The sequence below is a fragment of the Podospora pseudopauciseta genome, chromosome 4 (genome assembly GCF_035222475.1).
Source record: "Podospora pseudopauciseta strain CBS 411.78 chromosome 4, whole genome shotgun sequence".
Lineage (NCBI taxonomy): Eukaryota > Fungi > Ascomycota > Sordariomycetes > Sordariales > Podosporaceae > Podospora > Podospora pseudopauciseta.
Genome location: NC_085894.1, coordinates 1,905,850 through 1,923,486, shown reverse-complemented (window position 1 = coordinate 1,923,486; position 17,637 = coordinate 1,905,850). Strand labels below are relative to the sequence as shown.

The 17,637-nt window shown below is 53.5% G+C and overlaps 8 protein-coding genes across 8 annotated transcripts; 7 read left to right on the top strand and 1 right to left on the bottom strand.

Moving 5' to 3' along the window:
- The first annotated feature begins 44 nt into the window (after nt 1–44).
- Nucleotides 45–1,404, top strand: QC763_403418 (uncharacterized protein). Its single transcript, XM_062911974.1, has 3 exons — nt 45–397; nt 517–1,068; nt 1,137–1,404. Exons 1-2 carry the CDS (start codon nt 283–285, stop codon nt 1,014–1,016), a joined length of 615 nt encoding a protein of 204 aa, XP_062765715.1. The 5' UTR covers nt 45–282; the 3' UTR covers nt 1,017–1,068; nt 1,137–1,404.
- Nucleotides 1,405–2,060: 656 nt separating this feature from the next.
- QC763_403420 (uncharacterized protein) lies at nt 2,061–4,468 on the top strand. The gene is made up of 4 exons (XM_062911975.1): nt 2,061–2,498; nt 2,663–2,723; nt 2,804–4,251; nt 4,311–4,468. Exons 1-4 carry the CDS (start codon nt 2,215–2,217, stop codon nt 4,417–4,419), a joined length of 1,902 nt encoding a protein of 633 aa, XP_062765714.1. The 5' UTR covers nt 2,061–2,214; the 3' UTR covers nt 4,420–4,468.
- A 340-nt stretch (nt 4,469–4,808) lies between these two features.
- On the top strand, nt 4,809–6,945 carry QC763_403430 (uncharacterized protein). Its single transcript, XM_062911976.1, has 4 exons — nt 4,809–5,866; nt 5,922–5,973; nt 6,051–6,234; nt 6,304–6,945. Exons 1-4 carry the CDS (start codon nt 5,740–5,742, stop codon nt 6,454–6,456), a joined length of 516 nt encoding a protein of 171 aa, XP_062765713.1. The 5' UTR covers nt 4,809–5,739; the 3' UTR covers nt 6,457–6,945.
- Nucleotides 6,946–7,573: 628 nt separating this feature from the next.
- QC763_403440 (uncharacterized protein) lies at nt 7,574–9,364 on the top strand. The gene is made up of 2 exons (XM_062911977.1): nt 7,574–7,762; nt 7,826–9,364. The coding sequence occupies exons 1-2, from the start codon at nt 7,695–7,697 to the stop codon at nt 9,138–9,140; spliced, it is 1,383 nt and encodes a 460-aa protein (XP_062765712.1). The 5' UTR covers nt 7,574–7,694; the 3' UTR covers nt 9,141–9,364.
- A 92-nt stretch (nt 9,365–9,456) lies between these two features.
- QC763_0065640 (uncharacterized protein) lies at nt 9,457–11,214 on the top strand (the record flags this gene model as incomplete). The annotated part of the gene is made up of 2 exons (XM_062905912.1): nt 9,457–10,179; nt 10,237–11,214. The coding sequence occupies exons 1-2, from the start codon at nt 10,012–10,014 to the stop codon at nt 11,212–11,214; spliced, it is 1,146 nt and encodes a 381-aa protein (XP_062765711.1). The 5' UTR covers nt 9,457–10,011.
- A 2,118-nt stretch (nt 11,215–13,332) lies between these two features.
- Nucleotides 13,333–13,965, top strand: QC763_403450 (uncharacterized protein; the record flags this gene model as incomplete). Its single annotated transcript, XM_062911978.1, has 3 exons — nt 13,333–13,355; nt 13,399–13,719; nt 13,746–13,965. The coding sequence occupies 3 exons, from the start codon at nt 13,333–13,335 to the stop codon at nt 13,963–13,965; spliced, it is 564 nt and encodes a 187-aa protein (XP_062765710.1).
- Nucleotides 13,966–14,740: 775 nt separating this feature from the next.
- On the top strand, nt 14,741–16,090 carry QC763_403460 (uncharacterized protein). Its single transcript, XM_062911979.1, has 2 exons — nt 14,741–15,515; nt 15,572–16,090. The coding sequence occupies exons 1-2, from the start codon at nt 15,087–15,089 to the stop codon at nt 15,941–15,943; spliced, it is 801 nt and encodes a 266-aa protein (XP_062765709.1). The 5' UTR covers nt 14,741–15,086; the 3' UTR covers nt 15,944–16,090.
- An 18-nt stretch (nt 16,091–16,108) lies between these two features.
- Nucleotides 16,109–17,248, bottom strand: QC763_403470 (uncharacterized protein; the record flags this gene model as incomplete). The annotated part of the gene is made up of 1 exon (XM_062911980.1): nt 16,109–17,248. The coding sequence occupies one exon, from the start codon at nt 17,246–17,248 to the stop codon at nt 16,109–16,111; it is 1,140 nt and encodes a 379-aa protein (XP_062765708.1).
- Nucleotides 17,249–17,637: the final 389 nt, after the last annotated feature.

Here is a 17,637-nt window from a genome sequence, read left to right as displayed (position 1 = left end):
GGCCGGGAATGGATTTCGTCACCCAAGAAATGCATTCTCATTCACCTTCAATCCCGATATTGAAAGCTGCTCACGCGCATCTCAAAATCATCCATCTTGCAGGAGAAGTTCCTGCAGGTTCTCTTGCGCCATGATGCAGAATGCAGACATACTGGGGGCAGGCAGTAGGGGGCCAAGGTGAGCAGCCACACTCCGACGGGGAGCCAGCCCTGCCCACCACCATCCCACCTGGGCTTGAACTCCTCAACTCAGCTGCCAAACAAATCCCAGTGCGGGGGTGTGATGAATATTTCATCTATTCCGTCCTCGGGAGCCGCTTACCTTGCCTTCCTTTTTCTAGGGGTGTGGTGGTGTGGGCGCACAGCAGCCATCCCACAGCGACCAGGACCCTGGGCGGGTAAGCCAATATTTCAACGTGTCTTTTTTCTCCTTCACGATCTCTCCCATCTCGTCAGGACAACACCTCTTGATTTTCCAGCAAAACAATAATAACAGAACAAACTTCACAAATCACAGGCCAAAAAGCGGTGACAGGCGCAAAAGAAATCCCCACTCAGGCTTCACCGCATACCCACTTGGTAGGCCACAACTGGGACCAACTGGAACCATTACAGAGACCACACTTCAGCACTGCATCTGACGCTTGTCCAGGATTAGCTGGCCTGGGTGGGCCAACCCCTCCAATTTTCTTGCCAGTCACCTCACTTTTGACCATTGTGAGCGCCACTTTCACGAGGGGTTTGTCTCTCTCATTATCATTTTCCTTTTGGGCTGGATGTGAGAATACGCGAACCCGCTGGTCGGACAGTTGCACATTTTCTTTGGAGCGGGAGAAGGGCAGAAGGACACACACGACGGTATCCATCTGGTCCCATCTACGGCAGTTGAAAGGATTTTCAAAGGACGACATCAACCACACCGCCCCGGACGCTGCTGCTGCATACAATACATCATTCAAAACCACAGCCATACCATGCCCCCGCAACAAAGGTGACATTCAGGTATCTAAGCGCTAGGACAAGAGGAATTCCCCGAGAACCCAACTTCTTTTATATAGACAAAAACCAGGTATGTCTCACCCCTCTCCCCCTGTATTTACTTGACCATTTTCAAACAAATCTCTAACATCCATTTAGTGACATCGTTTTTTCCTGAAAGCAAGGACAAAAGCAGACACGCGATGCCCAACCTCTCACCCCCCAACACCCTCCCCCTCGCTCAGCCCCTCACCACCTTCCTCTCCTCCCTCACCGACCTCTACCACACGCTCCTCGCTTCCCTCCAAAAGCGCTTCAATCCCCACGCAGCCCTCGCCGGAGATGAGGATCACCTCCTCAACGGCATCTGGTTCTTTCTTTTGTTATTGGAGGCCCTGATCGTGCTCGGGGTGCTGTTGCAGGCTGTCGTGAGAGGATTGAAGTGGAGGATCAAAAGGAGGAGGGCGATGGTGATGAGCCGACCGGGGAGTTCATATCAGTGGGAGGGGCGGGGTGGTAGTGGGCAGGGGTGGATGGTGCCGTCTACGCCGTCGAGGGAAAAGGGTTTTGTGAGGAGGGATAGTAATGCTAGGTGGGAGCAGGATGGGTGGTGGCAAGAGGGGGAAGGGCGCGAGCTTGAGAGGGATTATGGTGTTGGCGGGCACGACAAGGGGTATTGAGGGATGGGAAGTGGATGACGAAGTTATGAGTGATGGACATTTGATACCACTATGATGGAATGTGACTTTGGGGGGCAAGCATTGTGGCGTTTTGGGCGGGCAAAGATCTGATGCATTTTAGCGGCGCTTCTGGGATTGTTTTTAGAAAAAGCTTTGCATAGCTAGCACTTTGATTTTGGAATCAATATCGGTTCAAATTTAGGCATACATGTCCCACAGATTGGTGTTGCTTGACAGTGCGCAAGTCTGGGTCAGGGTTGGTCTGCTTGATACCCAAGGTGCGAGGTGGCGTTTATACAGGGCATTTTTGAGTTGTAACCTCTGCATGTGTGATCGTTAAGCCGCCTATCACATGCACCTGAGTGAAATCTACGACAGAAAGGGGTTTCAAAGGACGGGTCATGCACATGTAGTGCGACGACGGACCTCCGGGCAGCTTCGCGACTCAGGTACGTGCTATCCCGGCATCAAGCTTGCATGTGGCCTTTTCCCACGTCCACCAGGATGCTCTTCTCGCTTCCCTATTGTGAACACCATAAACACAGGTATTGAGCATCATGACCCTTACCGCCCCCAAGCCAGACAACCACTCTGGCACCGAAGCCAAGTCCACTTCGGCCACCCAACACCGCGATTACAGCTCCCTCCCCGACGTCACAACCCACGACCGCACCTCCTTCCCCTACATCTTTTCCAAGAATGTATCCGTCCCCGTGTCCGGCCTGGCCACTGGCCCCGGCCTGATCCGGTGCAACATCTACCGCCCTCACGACTCCGACACGAACCCCGTCCCGGTGTTGGTAACCTACGGCCCATACGGGAAGGATATTTCCTATAGCGAGTGAGTTGCCCCGCACCAGCGTGGTCATGTCGATCGTGATTCCCTATCGGGAAAAAACCACCTGGTATTGTTTCGCTTCGTCAGAGGTGGGATACAACCCGGTCCGGGCCATGACCAAATTCATCCAGGCATGATTCTCGGCTAACCACCCGTACTATCTACAGGTTCAACCCCAAATCCTTCTCCGAAGTCAACCCAGCCCACAAATCCATTCACTCTTGCTGGGTAAGCCTTCTCCCATCCCCCCTCCCCTCTGCCGCCCTTCCTTGATCCCAGCCCCTGATTCACAAACCTCCTTTCCCCAGGAAACCCCCGACCCCTCATTCTGGACCGCCCACTCCTACGCCATCCTCCGCGCGGACGAGCTCGGAACAGGGCAGTCCCCCGGCTTTCTGGATACAATGTCCCGTTCCACCTCGGAAGCCTTCGCCACCCTGATAACCTGGGCCTCGTCCCAGCCCTGGTCCACGGGAAAGGTAGGCTTGCTAGGCGTTTCTTACTACGCCGGCTCCCAATGGCGAGTAGCTGCCCGCCAACCGAGAGGTCTAGCAGCCATTATCCCGTGGGAGGGAATGAGCGATTACTACCGTGACCGGTGCCGGCACGGGGGGATATACAGTGATGGGTTTGTCAGATGGTGGTGGGAGAGGCAGGTTGTTGGTAACCAGTACGGACTCGCGAACAGAAGGGGGGGGAAGACGGTGGATGAAAATGGGGAGAAGGAAAAGGGGGAGTTGGAGAGGGAGAGGAGGGATCAGACGGTTGATAACCGAGAGAACAGGTACCGGGATGAGCGGTACTATCGGGAAAAGGAGTACGATATGGGGGATATTACCGTCCCGGTTTTGAGCGTGGGAAACTGGGGTGGGATTTTGCTGCATTTGAGGGGGAACATACAGGGGTATCTACATGCGGGGAGCGAAAAGAAGTTTTTGAGGATGATCACCGGGAGGCATGACCTGCCGTTTTATTATGATGAGGAGGTGGAGGTGCAGAGGAGCTTTTTGGATGCGTTTCTCAAGGGGGAGGATGGAGGGGGTTGGACTGATGGGAGGAGGGCGAGGGTTGATTTGGTGATACGGAAAGGGGATGCGGGCGTTAATGATGCCCAGCGGGAGAGGGACACGTTTGAGAGGAGAGAGGAGGAGGAGTGGCCGATTGAGAGGACAGAGTATGCGAGGTTTTATCTTTCAGGGGACATGGCCATGGTCAGAATGAACAACTGGGTTCACGAAGGGGTGCAAAAAAAGCTGGGATATCGGGCCTTGGGGACGATTGATGAATCTCAGGGGCTGACGTTCAAGACTGTCCCTTCTGACATGGGTCCAGGGCAAGAGATGGAGATTACAGGGCACATTGTCGCCCATCTCAACGTTTCTGCCTCCCCTGATGTGGGCGGACCAACGCCGTCGGATATCGACTTGTTCCTGACGCTTCGCCATATTGGCAAGGATGGCAAGGAGATCTTTTACACGGGCACGGCGGGCGATCCCGTGCCTTTGACCAAGGGGTGGCTCAGGGTATCACTGAGAAAGGTCAACGAGAAACACCCGAAGCATCAGCCGTGGCTGCCGCATCGGGATTACACCAGCAGGGATGTACTCCCCGTGATTCAAGGCGAGGTCTACGCTGTTGACGTGGAGATGTGGCCGACTTGCGTTGTTCTTCAAGAGGGGGAGAGCTTGGCTTTGGAGGTGGCGTCGGGGGATACCCAGGGGTCTGGGATATTCTTACACAATGATGCTGTGGACAGGTATGGATGGCTTGCTTTTTTGCGGGACTTGATGACAGCTGATTGCTAATAAGCGGCAGATCTCCGGATATCTTCCAAGGCACAAATTACGTCCATATTTCGAAGCAGTATGCGAACTATCTGCTGTTGCCGGTAATACCCAGAAAAGAGGATGTAGGGCATGTTTGAGTAGGTACCCAGGCTCGTAGATAGTCAGTGAATCGATAATTGTGAAGCAAAAGCGGACCACCTTGCACCCGGAGGTCAATCAATGGCCGGCGTTTGATCCGTTTTATGCACTAACAGGGGGCCATATGCACTTGGGAACTTTATCCCAGCTCACGACGTCAACAGTGGAGCGAGCTTGACTGCCCGACCTCCTGACACACCTAGACTGCAACGAACTGAAGCATATCGAAGAGGGGGAGAGAGCTTCCCCGCTTTTCGACGGCATTCCTGTTACACAACCACCGGTGCTGTGCCTGAGTTGAGGGGTTGATGCATTGGCACAAGGCCTGATCAATCGGGTAAACAGGACCTTTAATGTCTCCCCTCCCGAGCTTCAGCTTCCCCCTCTTCCCAGCTCTGAGCTTGATGCTGCTGATGAGGCGATGAGCGAGGCTTCCAGGTGGATGCTTCATCAATGTTGTGGCCCCTCGGAGGATCTGGATGTCTTTTTCGTGACATGCCCTGACAGCTGGGATGAACCATGACCAGAGGTGAAGGCCATCCCGCGAAGGCCAGCCCCACATTGCTGCGCCCCACCTGAACCACGGCTGGCTTTGTGTCGGGTGGGACGGGACCGGGCAGCTTCGAAGAGCTTCTCATCAGACAAAGGCTCGAAGAGGGGGAGCTGTTAACGGCCATGTCACTCGAGCCCCACAGCCAAAGTTTGGGAGGGGATATCGTCACAACAGACACTTGCAAAAACCGTGCAACTTCTCCCAATGTCTTTCCAAGCGCCTTCTCAATGCCGGATTGTGTTTCTTGTGTTTTGATCTCCAAGTGTGAGGTCGAAACTGGGCATGTCAGCAGTGGGTCTCTGGCCCTGCTACCCCGGATTTTCCCCAGATTCTTTTGAACCTCCCCCCCTGCTGACGGCTGTTAGCGTGCTGCAAGACGCTTGGGCCAGGTACCTTTCCTTGTTCGGACAGCGCTGGGGTGAGCCTGCTGTGTCGTTCCATGATGATGTACTCGTCACGCGATGCTGTGATTTGGCCAACGTGATCACTCGACTGACAATTACCCCGCCCGGTCTGACGAAACAGTCGAGCCAGGCACCATACGAGCAGCAGCAGATCACAGAACAGCTATATACCCCTTGATTTCCCCGCCTGAGCCTGCTCCCGTTCCTCCTCCTCCTCCTCCTCTCTCCCTCTTCTTTCTTTGTCCTCATCGACATCATCCTGCAAAACAACCATCATCAGCAACCTAAAAGGACAATCTCAATCTTGTCCCTACCATCTCCAACAAGCCAGCTAGCTTATCAGCAACACCAAAACCACCAACATGTCCGGCGAACCACTCACCAAGGTCGACTCTGCCGTCCAGGGCCTCGGCACCTCCCCACCCAAGGAGACCAAGCACAGGAGAGCATCCTCCAGCGCTGCTGGTGTGATGAACATCAATGACCTGGGTAGGTTTCCCAATTTTTTTTGTTTCTGCAAGCCCCTAGCTGACACCAATGGCAGAGGCCCAGGGAATTGAGCTCCAAATTGCAAAGGAGACGCAAAAGACGGGATGGTAAGAGTTGGATCGTTGATGATCTTTGTTGATCAACCCCTCCTTTCCCCGCTTCCTCGGAGCTAACAGCCTCGTAGGAAGATCAACACCTCGCCAAGCACAATAGAGGAGAAGGACGTGCTCAAGAAGCTGCTCACCACCCCCCCAGTCAAGAAGATTGACCTGCACTTCCCATTGGGACTTGAAGTAACGGCGAGGAACCTCAAGGGTGTCACCATCAAGGATGCGCTGGACGCTATCCACAAGCAATTCAAGAAGAGGGTATGTTGTTGACCTTTGTCCATCAGTTAGCTGTTTATCCCCGTAACTAACACGTCTCCCCTGCATCAGGCTGACGACGAGCTCGATGAACCATACCTCAAGGGCTTCGAGTGGGACAAGGAGGAGTCATGGACCAAGCTCATTGTCCACCTGTCCAAGGATGCCGGTGTAGCGCCCGGCGGCGGCTCCAAGAAGAAGAAGAAGCAGGCTGCTGACGAGTAATGAAGAGACACGCCCCCATAGCGCAGTTACTCTCCAACGACGCCGAGAGCTTCCTGAAGGTTGCATCTCGAGACTGGGCTATTGCCGCAGACTGCACGCCGCGCACCCTGGGAAAGGGTGGCAGGCGACGGGCGATCTGAAAAATTTGCCTTCTTGGTGTAGTTGGTGGCTATTAGCAGGCCATTGCTATTGTTTTGACTCGATGGTGGCCTTTTGCGGAAGGTGTACCCTTTTTTTTTGACAGGATGGCGAGGGAGGATCACCATGGGACCAGTCCATAGCCTGCTCGTCAATGAAACATGTCACCGAGTTTGTTCTGTTCCTATTTGTAGTTGACATCTGTGTCTGATGCCTGTGGTTGTGATATCTGTGACTAGAATACTGTGATCTCGATTCAAGACCGAGTCCTTCGACTGTGATGTCCTGCAACCTCAGCACTGATGAGTGGTGGCTTTCCAAGACTCACCAAGCCAATGCCATGACTCCAATTGAGCGGTACCTGGATTATCCCCAATCAATGTCATCATATGGGCCGGAGATCTCGGGGTTTGGTGACGTGTGGTGGTGCGGTGGTGCGGTGGTGCGGGACATGTGCGGGGCTGGAGCTCTGGAAGCTGTCGAGAGTGGCCTGACCTGGCCTGAGCTGCTGAAGGTTTGGTGGTGTGGTGCCGGTGTTCATGCCACCAAAAATAACAAACCCCTGCCAAGAGATGAACCGTTTGCATATAGCTCCGGGATGTCGCAACCTTTTCTTCTCTTCATCACTATCACCCCCACACCTGTCTCGATGATGTCTTCTTGGAAGCACAATTGATGGTCGTCAATAGTGGGGACTTTGCTCATGCCGTTGGCAGCGGGTCCGATCCACTCCGCTGAGCAGGGGAGCACGGTCCACTTGTCACACAAAAGCCGAAAGGTCCACTGCGAACGGTGGTTCGCTGTGCCGGTGACGGTTCGAGCGCATATTCTCGGCTAGGGACGGCTCCGAAACGGCTCTGACGACCGCGGAATTGAACTTGAAGCGTTCGTGCCTGCCTTTTTGCTGTGTTCCGATCTGATCTACAGGCCGAACTTTGACGGGAGATGACGCGGTGGGTTTTACGGCGGGGGAGGTATTAATGGGTGTGGTTCGCCCGGCTTTTTTGGGGGAAGGGTGAGGTTGTTTGGTTGTGTTTACTTGACCTAGAGTAAGGAATACCGTTTGCTTGTTACGCGATTGATCAAGAGATATCGACACAATGCCAGTCACAAACTTCTCCATCCCGGAGAAGTACGAGTACCTGGTTGGGTTTGACTCTTATCACCAGTTTGTCTCTCCTTTGCCTCCCGTCATCTCTTGAGATTGGTTGACTGACTTGTGCGTCAACAGAAGCGAAGCCCACCCCTGCGCCCTCCCCCTCGCCCAAAACTCCCCCCAGAAACCACCTCTCGGCTTGTACGCCGAAAAGCTCTCGGGCACAGCCTTCACCGCGCCCCGGAATGAAAACAAGCAGACGTGGCTGTACCGCATCCTGCCTTCGTGCGCTCACCCGCCGTTCGAGCCGGTGACTGCCCACAACGAGGCGGTGGAGACGCAGCATGAGAAGAAGCATTACATCCCTAACCAACTCCGTTGGGACCCTTTTGACCATGACGAGCACGCCGAGCATGATTTTGTCGATGGGTTGAAACTGGTTGCCGGGGCGGGGGATCCAACGCTCAAGCAAGGGATTGGCATTTATGTCTATGCTTGCGGACGGGATATGAAAGAGAAGGAGGCGTATTATTCTGCTGATGGGGACTTGTTGTTGGTTCCGCAGGAGGGGGGGTTAGATGTTAGGACTGAGTTTGGTAGGATGCTGGTTAGGCCGATGGAGATTGCGGTTTTGCCTAGGGGGGTGAAGTACAGGGTCGAGATTGTGGGGGATGGCAAAAAGGCGAGGGGGTACGCGTTGGAGCTGTATCAGGGACATTTCCAACTTCCTGAGCTGGGACCGATTGGATCAAACGGTCTTGCGAATGCGAGGGACTTTCAGGCGCCCAAGGCGGACTTTGAGGAGGATTATGGTGCTACGGCGCAAGAGGGAAAGAATGAGTGGAGGATCAAGGTCAAGTTTAATAATGGGCTCTATGAGACGGTGCAGAGGCATAGTCCGTTTGATGTGGTGGCTTGGCATGGGAACTACTACCCTTTCAAGTATGATCTTGGGAGGTTTAATACCATTGGGACGATTAGCTATGATCATCCCGATCCGAGTATTTTCACCGTGTTGACGGCGCCGAGTGAGAAGGTGGGGACGGCGGTGGCGGACTTTGTGATTTTCCCGCCGAGGTGGTTGGTGGGGGAGGATACGTTTAGGCCGCCGTGGTATCATAGGAATACGATGAGCGAGTTTATGGGCTTGATTCAGGGGGGTTATGATGCGAAGAAGGGCGGGAAAGGGGGGTTTGTACCCGGGGGAGCGAGTTTGCATAATGTTATGAGTGGGCATGGGCCGGATAGGGATAGCTATGAGGGGGCTAGGGAGGCTGAGCTGAAGCCGCAGAAGGTTGGGGAGGGGAGCTGCGCGTTTATGTTTGAGAGCTGTTTGATGGTGGGCGTGACGGAGTGGGGGTTGAGGAGGTGTAGGAAGGTGCAGGGGGGGTATAATAAGCATAGCTGGGAGGGGGTGGAGGTTCATTGGAAGGGGAGGAATAGCCAGTGAATTGGGGAAGAGTAGAAGAGTGTAGAAGAGTGAACAGCAGAAAGTGCTTCTTGATGTGTTTCATCCGTCTTTGCAGCCTCTGCTAACCATGGTCCATGATCAGACTGCCTGGCTTCGCTCCCGTCTTGCCCCTGTGCCAGCTGACTTGTCAGCTCTGGCCGCCTGGCTCTTTAAGTCTGGTCCGCTGACTCCTCAATTCCGCTTCTTCCAGCAATTCTACACTGAGCATTTAACATTCATGAATCCTTGAGCGTACCAGATATTTGGCTCGGCTTTCCTTGGTATTTCACTGATGAACGATTTGTCTCTTGCAGGAATACCGTCGACGCCGTCACACTCCAGAATTGCACGAAGATCATGGTTTGAAGACATAGAGGCGGGATCTTGGTTCTTGCTGATAATGTCGCTCATAAGCAGACTGATAACACAATACCCACGCGATCTGCCTTGGCTTCTGGATCTGACGATCGACGAGGCTGCCGAGGGCCTCCAGTCACGGCCGATTCACGACTCTGGGCCTCACCAGAGCGTGCCTGGCGAGAATCGACGAAGCTGCCAAGTTCAAGGCTGTGTTGCAGATCAATCCGGATGCTCTATCGGTGGCCCAGGAACTAGACAATGAGCGGAGGCAATCGAGAAGCAGGGGCTAAACTGAATCAGCGAGTCGCCGGTTAGATTCCTCATCGCTGACAATGTCTATCAGGTCCTCTCCACGGTACTCCGATTCTCGTCAAGGATAACATAGTTACGAGCCACAGATTGGACGTATCTGCTGGTTCGTTCGCTCTTTTGGGGGCGAAGCCCTCGGCCGAGTCCTCAGTCATCGGAAAACTGCGAGAGGCCGGAGTTTTGGATCCTAGGCAAGACGAACATGTCTGAGTGGGCCAACCTGAGAGGGTTAAATATCAGTTCTGGATGGAGCCCCCGGGGTGGCCAAATGTCGGCTGCATATTATTCCAATTCTACACCTGAAGGTAGCAGTTCTGGCTCAGCAGTTGCAGCTGCCCTAGGATTGTCGATGGCTGCCATTGGCACGGAGGTCAGTGGCTCCTGTCCGTGCTAGTTATTGCATCAGAACCACTGACATTATCTACAGACGTTTGGCAGTATTCTGGAACTGGCCGAGCTCAACAACGTCACCGGACCGAAACCCAGCCGCGGCCTGATTGTGAACGATGTAACTCTACCTACATCGGCGCGTCAGGACGTCATTGGAACGCTCACTAGAACAGTGAGCGACGCGGCGCACCTGCTTACAACGATGGCAGGTCGAAGCGAGAACGATGAGCGTACCTGGAATATCCCTTTTGCAGTCCCCGACTTCACCACCTATTGCAAAGACACGGATCTGAGTGGGATCACCATAGGTGTCCCGCGCAGCACCTTCACTGTCGACTCTACATCACCCATAATGATATCTTTCGAGTCCGCGCTCGACACCCTACACCGGGCTGGAGCAAAGGTGGTTGACAATGCCGACTTCCCGGATGTCGAGGAGTTCATGAAGCTCAACCAGCAGGTTCGTGGCATTGTACGGGCTTCAGAGTTCAAGAGAGATATAGTTCGATATCTTCAGACCCTCGAGGCCAACCCAAATCACATCCACTCTGCTGAGGACATCATCAGGTTCACAAAGTCTTTTGCGGGCGAGGAGCATCCAGACCGCGATATTAGAAAGTTTTTGTGGACCCAAGCTGAGGGAATCTATGTCAACACCGACAAGTACAGAGAGATGGTTAGCCAAGGGCAGTTCTACGGGGGCGAAGTGGGGATCCTCGGTGCGATGGAGAAACACGGTCTTGATCTCCTCACTGTCCCTTCTTCAATGGGCATCGCAAACGACTTGGCTGTGAAGAGATGGGATTCCCCGTACTTGAAGTGCCATTGGGGTTCTATTCTGAGGGCCCGCCGGTTGAACTGGACGAGAATTGCCCGAACCGGATCAGGGTTGCGCCTGGGATTCCGTATGGCATCTACGCTGGCGCTGTTTGAAGTCATCAAGAGGTTGCTGACTTGTGTCTTTGCAGTTATTCATCGGCTCCGATCTCCAAGGCTTTCTCGGATAAGATCCTGATTCGAGTAGTCTATGCATTTAAGCAACCCAGTGGGTGCGTCGGAACGGGCCATTACCGTGGAAGATGCCATCTACCGAGCCTGGGGATGTTTGAGTGATCAATGGTCAAATGTTTGTTACCTAAGGTGCTTTATCTTCAAAAGTCACGGTATTCTCTGGATGGATTGATACGGGAGTATTCTTCTCGTGAACCGATCAAACCAAAGCAACGCTTTCAGCAGTCCCAGCGCCATGCCGCCTCTGGTAGCTGCTTCCAACACAGAAACGAACCCTCTTATGCTTTGCCTAACAGCCAGCTGTTCCGTTCAACCCCCTCCAAAACTGACACCCGGGAAATTTGACGTTTGTCTTCCTTTCTCCATCTATACTGACCATAAACACTACCGCCTGACTGACATGCCGTCTTCCTACCTAATAGCCATACTTCTTTCTCGAATGGCTCTCTGAATAGCCACAACCACGGCTTCCATTCTCACGGCTGCGACTCTCATCCCCCGAGTCTCCTAATAGTCCCGGCTCCCACTCGCACTCTCCGTGCTCCCGCCACTTCTAGGTCAATCAGTGCGAGTCCCAAACTTACATTGAAGGATGAGGAGGGCATCTTCCACATTTTCTTGATTCAGCCCCTGAAACTCCCATGGTCTTTGCACAAGATTTTCCCAAAAGAAACCTGATATTCGAAAGCCAACTGTCGATAAGGTCCTCCATGTTGAAGTGCACTTTGATCACCGTGATTGAGCAACACCTCAAAGGTACTGCGTGTGCTACCAATAGTCTGGACGACATAAAACATGGGAAAATAGGTCATACCATCTATCTATTATGAGCTGAACGGGTTGTTGATACCGCCCCGTCTCTGGTGAGTAAACAGATCCTTGAGAATACACCCCCTTTGTATGCCGATCCATCACCACCACGGTCACATCACTAGTTACAACGACAGCCAGACCAAGCGGCTAAGGTAAGGTATTCAGGTTGCATATATTGTATGAAGGATCTCGCATTGGTCACCCGTCAATCGAAGCGATTTTCATGACGACTGCCCCGTACCTAGGTGGATGTTGACAGTGATGTCACCAGGGGGTGTCCCACCGGGTACGTACTCAAATTACTGGGTGCTCAGCCAACTGGGTGAGTGGGAGCATCATCCATTGCCTTTTGCGCGTCCCCAGGCACTGGGACACAATGTACAATATCGGCCTTATGCTCCAGTACCATATTGCCCTGCTGTGGTAGGTATAGGTGGGTAGGTAGCAGGTTTGGTACGAGGAAAACCTTGATCTAGGAGCTCGAAAATGATACCATGTGGAACCTATCTTTCTTTGCTGGACCCCTGCACCTGCCTTCGTTAGATATGAAACTCGAGCATTAAATCCATCCCTGACTCATACAACGGGCTCAATTAGCGCCTTTGGATGCCTCTCCTTCCCTCACAACACCGAACCTTGGAACGGACAAAACTGGCTTCTATCATCAAACCGGCAGTTGGCGCATGCGCTCTGAATTTGAACGAAACCGCGTGTCCATGACGATACGTTCTGTGGAAGGCCCGAAGCCTCCGCTGCAACGCGTGTATGGTGTCGGGGGCAACTTGCCCGTGGGTTTGCAACACCAGGGCCGTAACGTTGCTTGGTCTCTCCCAGTTGTAAACGACTTACCCGTGAGAGTCTCTGACAACCATGGGCAATAAAAGCTGAGATAAATTGCATACAAGGGATCGATAGTGAACAGCTCGTAAATACGGAAACATGACAGCGGGATAGACCGTCCCCATAGCTGAAATCATATTAGATGTGACTTTTACTTTTCTGAGTTACCCAGCAGCATTCAAGGAGGGAGGGAACCACTTCCAAACTCTATACCAATTGCAAAATTTCGCCGTGGCTGATGTTACCAGACTTTGATGGTTTCACCAGACCTCCCGTAAAAAGTGAACAAAACCTTCACCGATGAAATCTCTTGATCCTGTATACGTATTAAGTAAGTTCCAACAACGGCAGTAACTTTCTCTTCTCATTCAGAAATCTCTTTCCCTTATCATCACAGTCAGATCTTGACTCGATTGCACCTGCCACCAACACCAACACATCATTCCTCGCCCCCCTGCCCTCAATCAAAATGGACACCCCGGTTAAGACCAAGTTCCTCATCCTCTCTGACACCCACTGCTGCAAACCCACAAAGCACACAATCCCAGACGTACCCATCGACGTCGCCATCCACTGCGGCGACCTCACCGAGAATTCTCGACTCGCCGAACTCACCCACGCCCTCTCCCTCCTCCGCACCATCAACGCCCCCCCTCAAGCTTTTCATCGCCGGCAACCACGACTTCACCCTCGACCCCCTAGCCTTCCTCCCCAAGACCACCTCGAGCCAAGGCGTTTTCCAAGCCCCCGCCGGAGCAGCCACCTCCCTCCTTGAACCCGCCTCCTCAGAAAACATTATTTTTCTTGACGAAGGCACTCGTACTCTTGCCCTCGCAAACGGCGCCCTGCTGACGGTGTATGCAAGCCCTTCTCCCCCTCAAGGGACAACTCCAAGGCGTTCACTCACAACCGGAAGAAAGGTCATACATTCAAGATCCCGAAGGAGGTGGATGTGGTGATCACCCACTCCCCACCGCGTGGCATCCTCGGTAAAGACTACAACAGCAAGCAAGCCGGGTGCGACTACATCTACGATGCCACCGCGACAGCTAAACCAAAGCTGCACTGTTTTGGGCATATACATGAGGGTTGGGGGGGCTGAGGTCATTTTCTGGACTGGGGACAAGTCACCGGTCAAGATTGAAAGTTTATCTACTTTACTTCCACCCAACAACGACCTGCTAGCCGTTACCAAAAAAAAAAGAAAGAAGAAAGAAGAAAGAAGAAAAAAAGGAGGGACGGCTGAGGGAGTTGAGGGATAAGGGGTCGAGACGAGGCACTGTCATGGTGATGAGCATGAGATTGTGCGGGGGAGGAACACCCTTTTTGTGAACGCGACGGTCATGCCTTATGGGGAAGGGAGGGAGAGGCAGTTGCCTTGGGTGGTGGAGATGGAGTTGCCTACTGCTGCGGAGGGGGGCGACGGAGGTGAGGAGATCTAGGAGAGCAGTGAGGAACATGCGGAGGACGAGATAGGGTTTGTTGAGGTGGGCTTGGAAGGGCTGGAAGCGAAAACCTCTCAGACGATGGCCGATTTAAGCGACATGACGGCTCAGCTGTCCATCACATCAGCAGCTTGGTTCTCAGTTTTCTGGTTATTTCAAGAGCGGTATATCGATAGGTTTCCCTTGTGGTTTATTGGGTGGGTAGGCGGTGTCCTATTCCAGATATATCAAATAATCCCATTGGTTCTCCCAGGCACACATGCATCGGCCGCCGCCCAAGCGTCGGGACCGAGATGCACAAGTGAAACACTGGTCCGCGTAAGCTTCCCTCCCAAACTTTCATCATCCCTACCACACCTAACCCATCTGTTAGTTAAACTTCGGGACCGTTCCCCCCCACCAACGGCCGCTCTCAACCGTCCACCCGTTCCTGTCCGTAGTTCCTGAACTGAGACCCACCCAAACACCAGCGGACCATTCAAGAATGGATTGATCAGCTTGAAAAAATGCCGGCATCGGTCACTTCTCCCAACCGCCGCCCGAACCCGTTGCCCCAGTAGCTATTGCATCTCACAACACGATACCATACCGAGTTATTCGTCAGCACCACTCCGCGTAATACATGCTTGTTTCGGCGATTGATATAACGCAACCTTGCATATCTTGATCTTGTTATTTCTGGAGACCTCTACCTTGCTCCCTTCCAGCCCCTTAAACCCCTCGTGAACTTTTGTGGACTACTTCTTTTTCTGTCCCACCCATCCATCCATCTTCCACAATGTCAAGGATACCAGCCGTGAATGCAAAACCAAACCCCCTAGTCCTCAGCAGTCTCCTGCTAGGGATAGCCTCCACCGCCTCCGCCCAAAATTACTATGGCTCTCCCGGCAACCCTTATAGCAGCGGCGGCAGCTCCAACGGTGATGGCTCATCTTCCTCCGGGTTCAACAACTTCAACGCCGGGGCTGGCTTCGATATAAACGCTGCCATGCGCACCCGCGCTATTCACGGTATCCTCGCTGCTTTGGCCATGGCGATCTTGTTTCCTTCCGGATCAATCCTCATGCGTGTTATACCAGGCCGGTTCGCAATCTGGGCGCACGGAATCTCGCAGGCTGTTGCGCTGGTGGTGTATATCGCTGCTGTCGGACTGGGTCTTCATCTTGTGAGGGAGGTCAGTAGGGCGAGGGGGAACAATGGTGACATGGTTTGTCCTCCCGTCACTTTGGTCTGACTGTTTGAACGCGGCTAACAAAAGAACAGTTCTCCGATCCGAACAGAAGCTACCACCCCATCATTGGCATCGTCGTGTTGGTCTGCCTGCTCTTGCAGCCAATCTTCGGGTTCATCCACCACGCCAAGTTCAAGAGACTCCAAACGAGGCAGATGTGGTCGTACCTCCACTTGTTCAACGGTCGTGTCTTCATCACGCTCGGTATGGCGAACGGTGGGCTCGGGCTGTGGATGGCGGGCGCGAGCAAGGAGCTCAAGACGGCGTATGTCGCTGTGGCGGCCGTGATGTGGGTTCTCTGGATGTTGGCGGCTGCGTATGGAGAGTGGAAGAGGTGGAAGGCGAACCGTCTGGGATATCCGCCGAGGAATAAGAAATTCCATGACGGCGAAGTTCCGTTCTAAGATTGCGCTTGGTAGGAACATGTCTGTTGGATTGGAGGTATGCTGAGACGGATGTAAACGGCGCATGTAGAGGGTTTGGATCTGTTGAGAATTGAGATACCATGCTTTTTTTGTCGATTGAAATAAAGTCTGGAGGTAACAATGAATAATCAAAAAGACGTTAATTCAATTGGGCACTTGTACGTTGACGTCCAAGCCGTTCAACCGCATGTACTCCAGCTTGGCCGCTAGTTCGGCCTCGACACCCCGCCATGTCCTCCCTTTGAGGTGCCGGAGACACAGATGCTTCCCTTCGTCCGGGTAATACAGCCAACAAGCCCACCTGTTCCATTTTCCTTGCTTCATCTCGTCCCTTGCCAGATGACCGACGGTGTCCTCGATGAAGGCGCCCCTCTGGATGGCGATTCGGCTGTAAAAGACTTGGTTGAGGTAGTGGCTGGTGGAGGCTAGGTGTGGCTTATCGTGCCAGAGAAACAGAGGCGTGAGAGGAACCCTCGAGGTGACGGCTGTCCCGTCCTCCGACTCCGACTGAACGGTAAAGTTTTGTTTGTGAAGCTGGGTCAACGCGCGAAGAGCAGGGTAGAGCATGACGTGGTCTGAGGTGGCGTACTCCATCATCCGTATCGACGGGAAGCAGACATATTCAACCGGAGGTCGAACAGCTTCCGGCAATATTTCGTTATTCTCTTTGTCCTCCTGCTCTGCTGAAGGCTGGGCCTTGTGCTGCTGCATGATCTGCAACAGCGACCCAAGAGGAATGTCCGTCACCAGCGCCCAGTCATGCTGCTGAATCCAGACATACGGCGTAACCGTCATCCTCAACGCCGACCGAACCGCCAGCCCGAATCCCAACCGCTGCACCGGCTCAACAAACGTGACGCGCCCGTCTTTGGTCGTCGTGATGTTCATCACCACCGCATTGTCCTGCGACGCATAAGCTGCCGCCCCGGACCCAAACTCGGCCTTCTCCTGCGCCTTGACCAAATCGCCAGTGCCGTAGGGCCGTTCGGTAGAGGAGTACTCCTTGAGAATGAGCCTCTTGGCGTTGGCCTTGTAGTCGGCATACTTTGCCGCGCTGTCGGGTGTGACATGGCCCTTTTTCAGTCGCGGCTTCTTACTGACGTGATCGTAGGTGTCGAGGACGACAATGACACGGCAGTGAATGAGAGAGGCGCAGTGCTTTCTGAAAGAGGCGGCAATCTGCTCCAAGAGCTCGGTGGATGGTGCAGAAGGCGTGGGAGAGGTTGTGATAATGACTGTGACCAGCTCTTCCGGGGCTGGTCTTGCGGGAGATGCCATCGTCATCGAGTGACGAGAATGGCAGGTGTTACCTCAGGGAGAAGGCCATGGGTCATCAATGACAGCGCTGCTGTGATTTGGTGCCGTGGAGTTGATTTCTTTGAAAATTGAAACCGAGCATGAGTGGCCAGTCGTCGTTGGACCGGACCCACACAGTGCGTTGCTGGCTCCAACTGTTGCCTGTCACTGTGCCACTCTTGTCAGTCACGGTTATTAGCCCTTGGTTCTTGATTACCGCTGGTTGTCTCATGCATACTAGATAACCTGATGCTACCGCTCATCATCCAATATCAATGTCCCCCACACAAGCCAAGATCTCCATATCTCAGTTTCCCGGTCCATTCACTCCATATCTGTCTGCCTGCACCCCGGTCATTCCCACTAGCCTGTCCTGT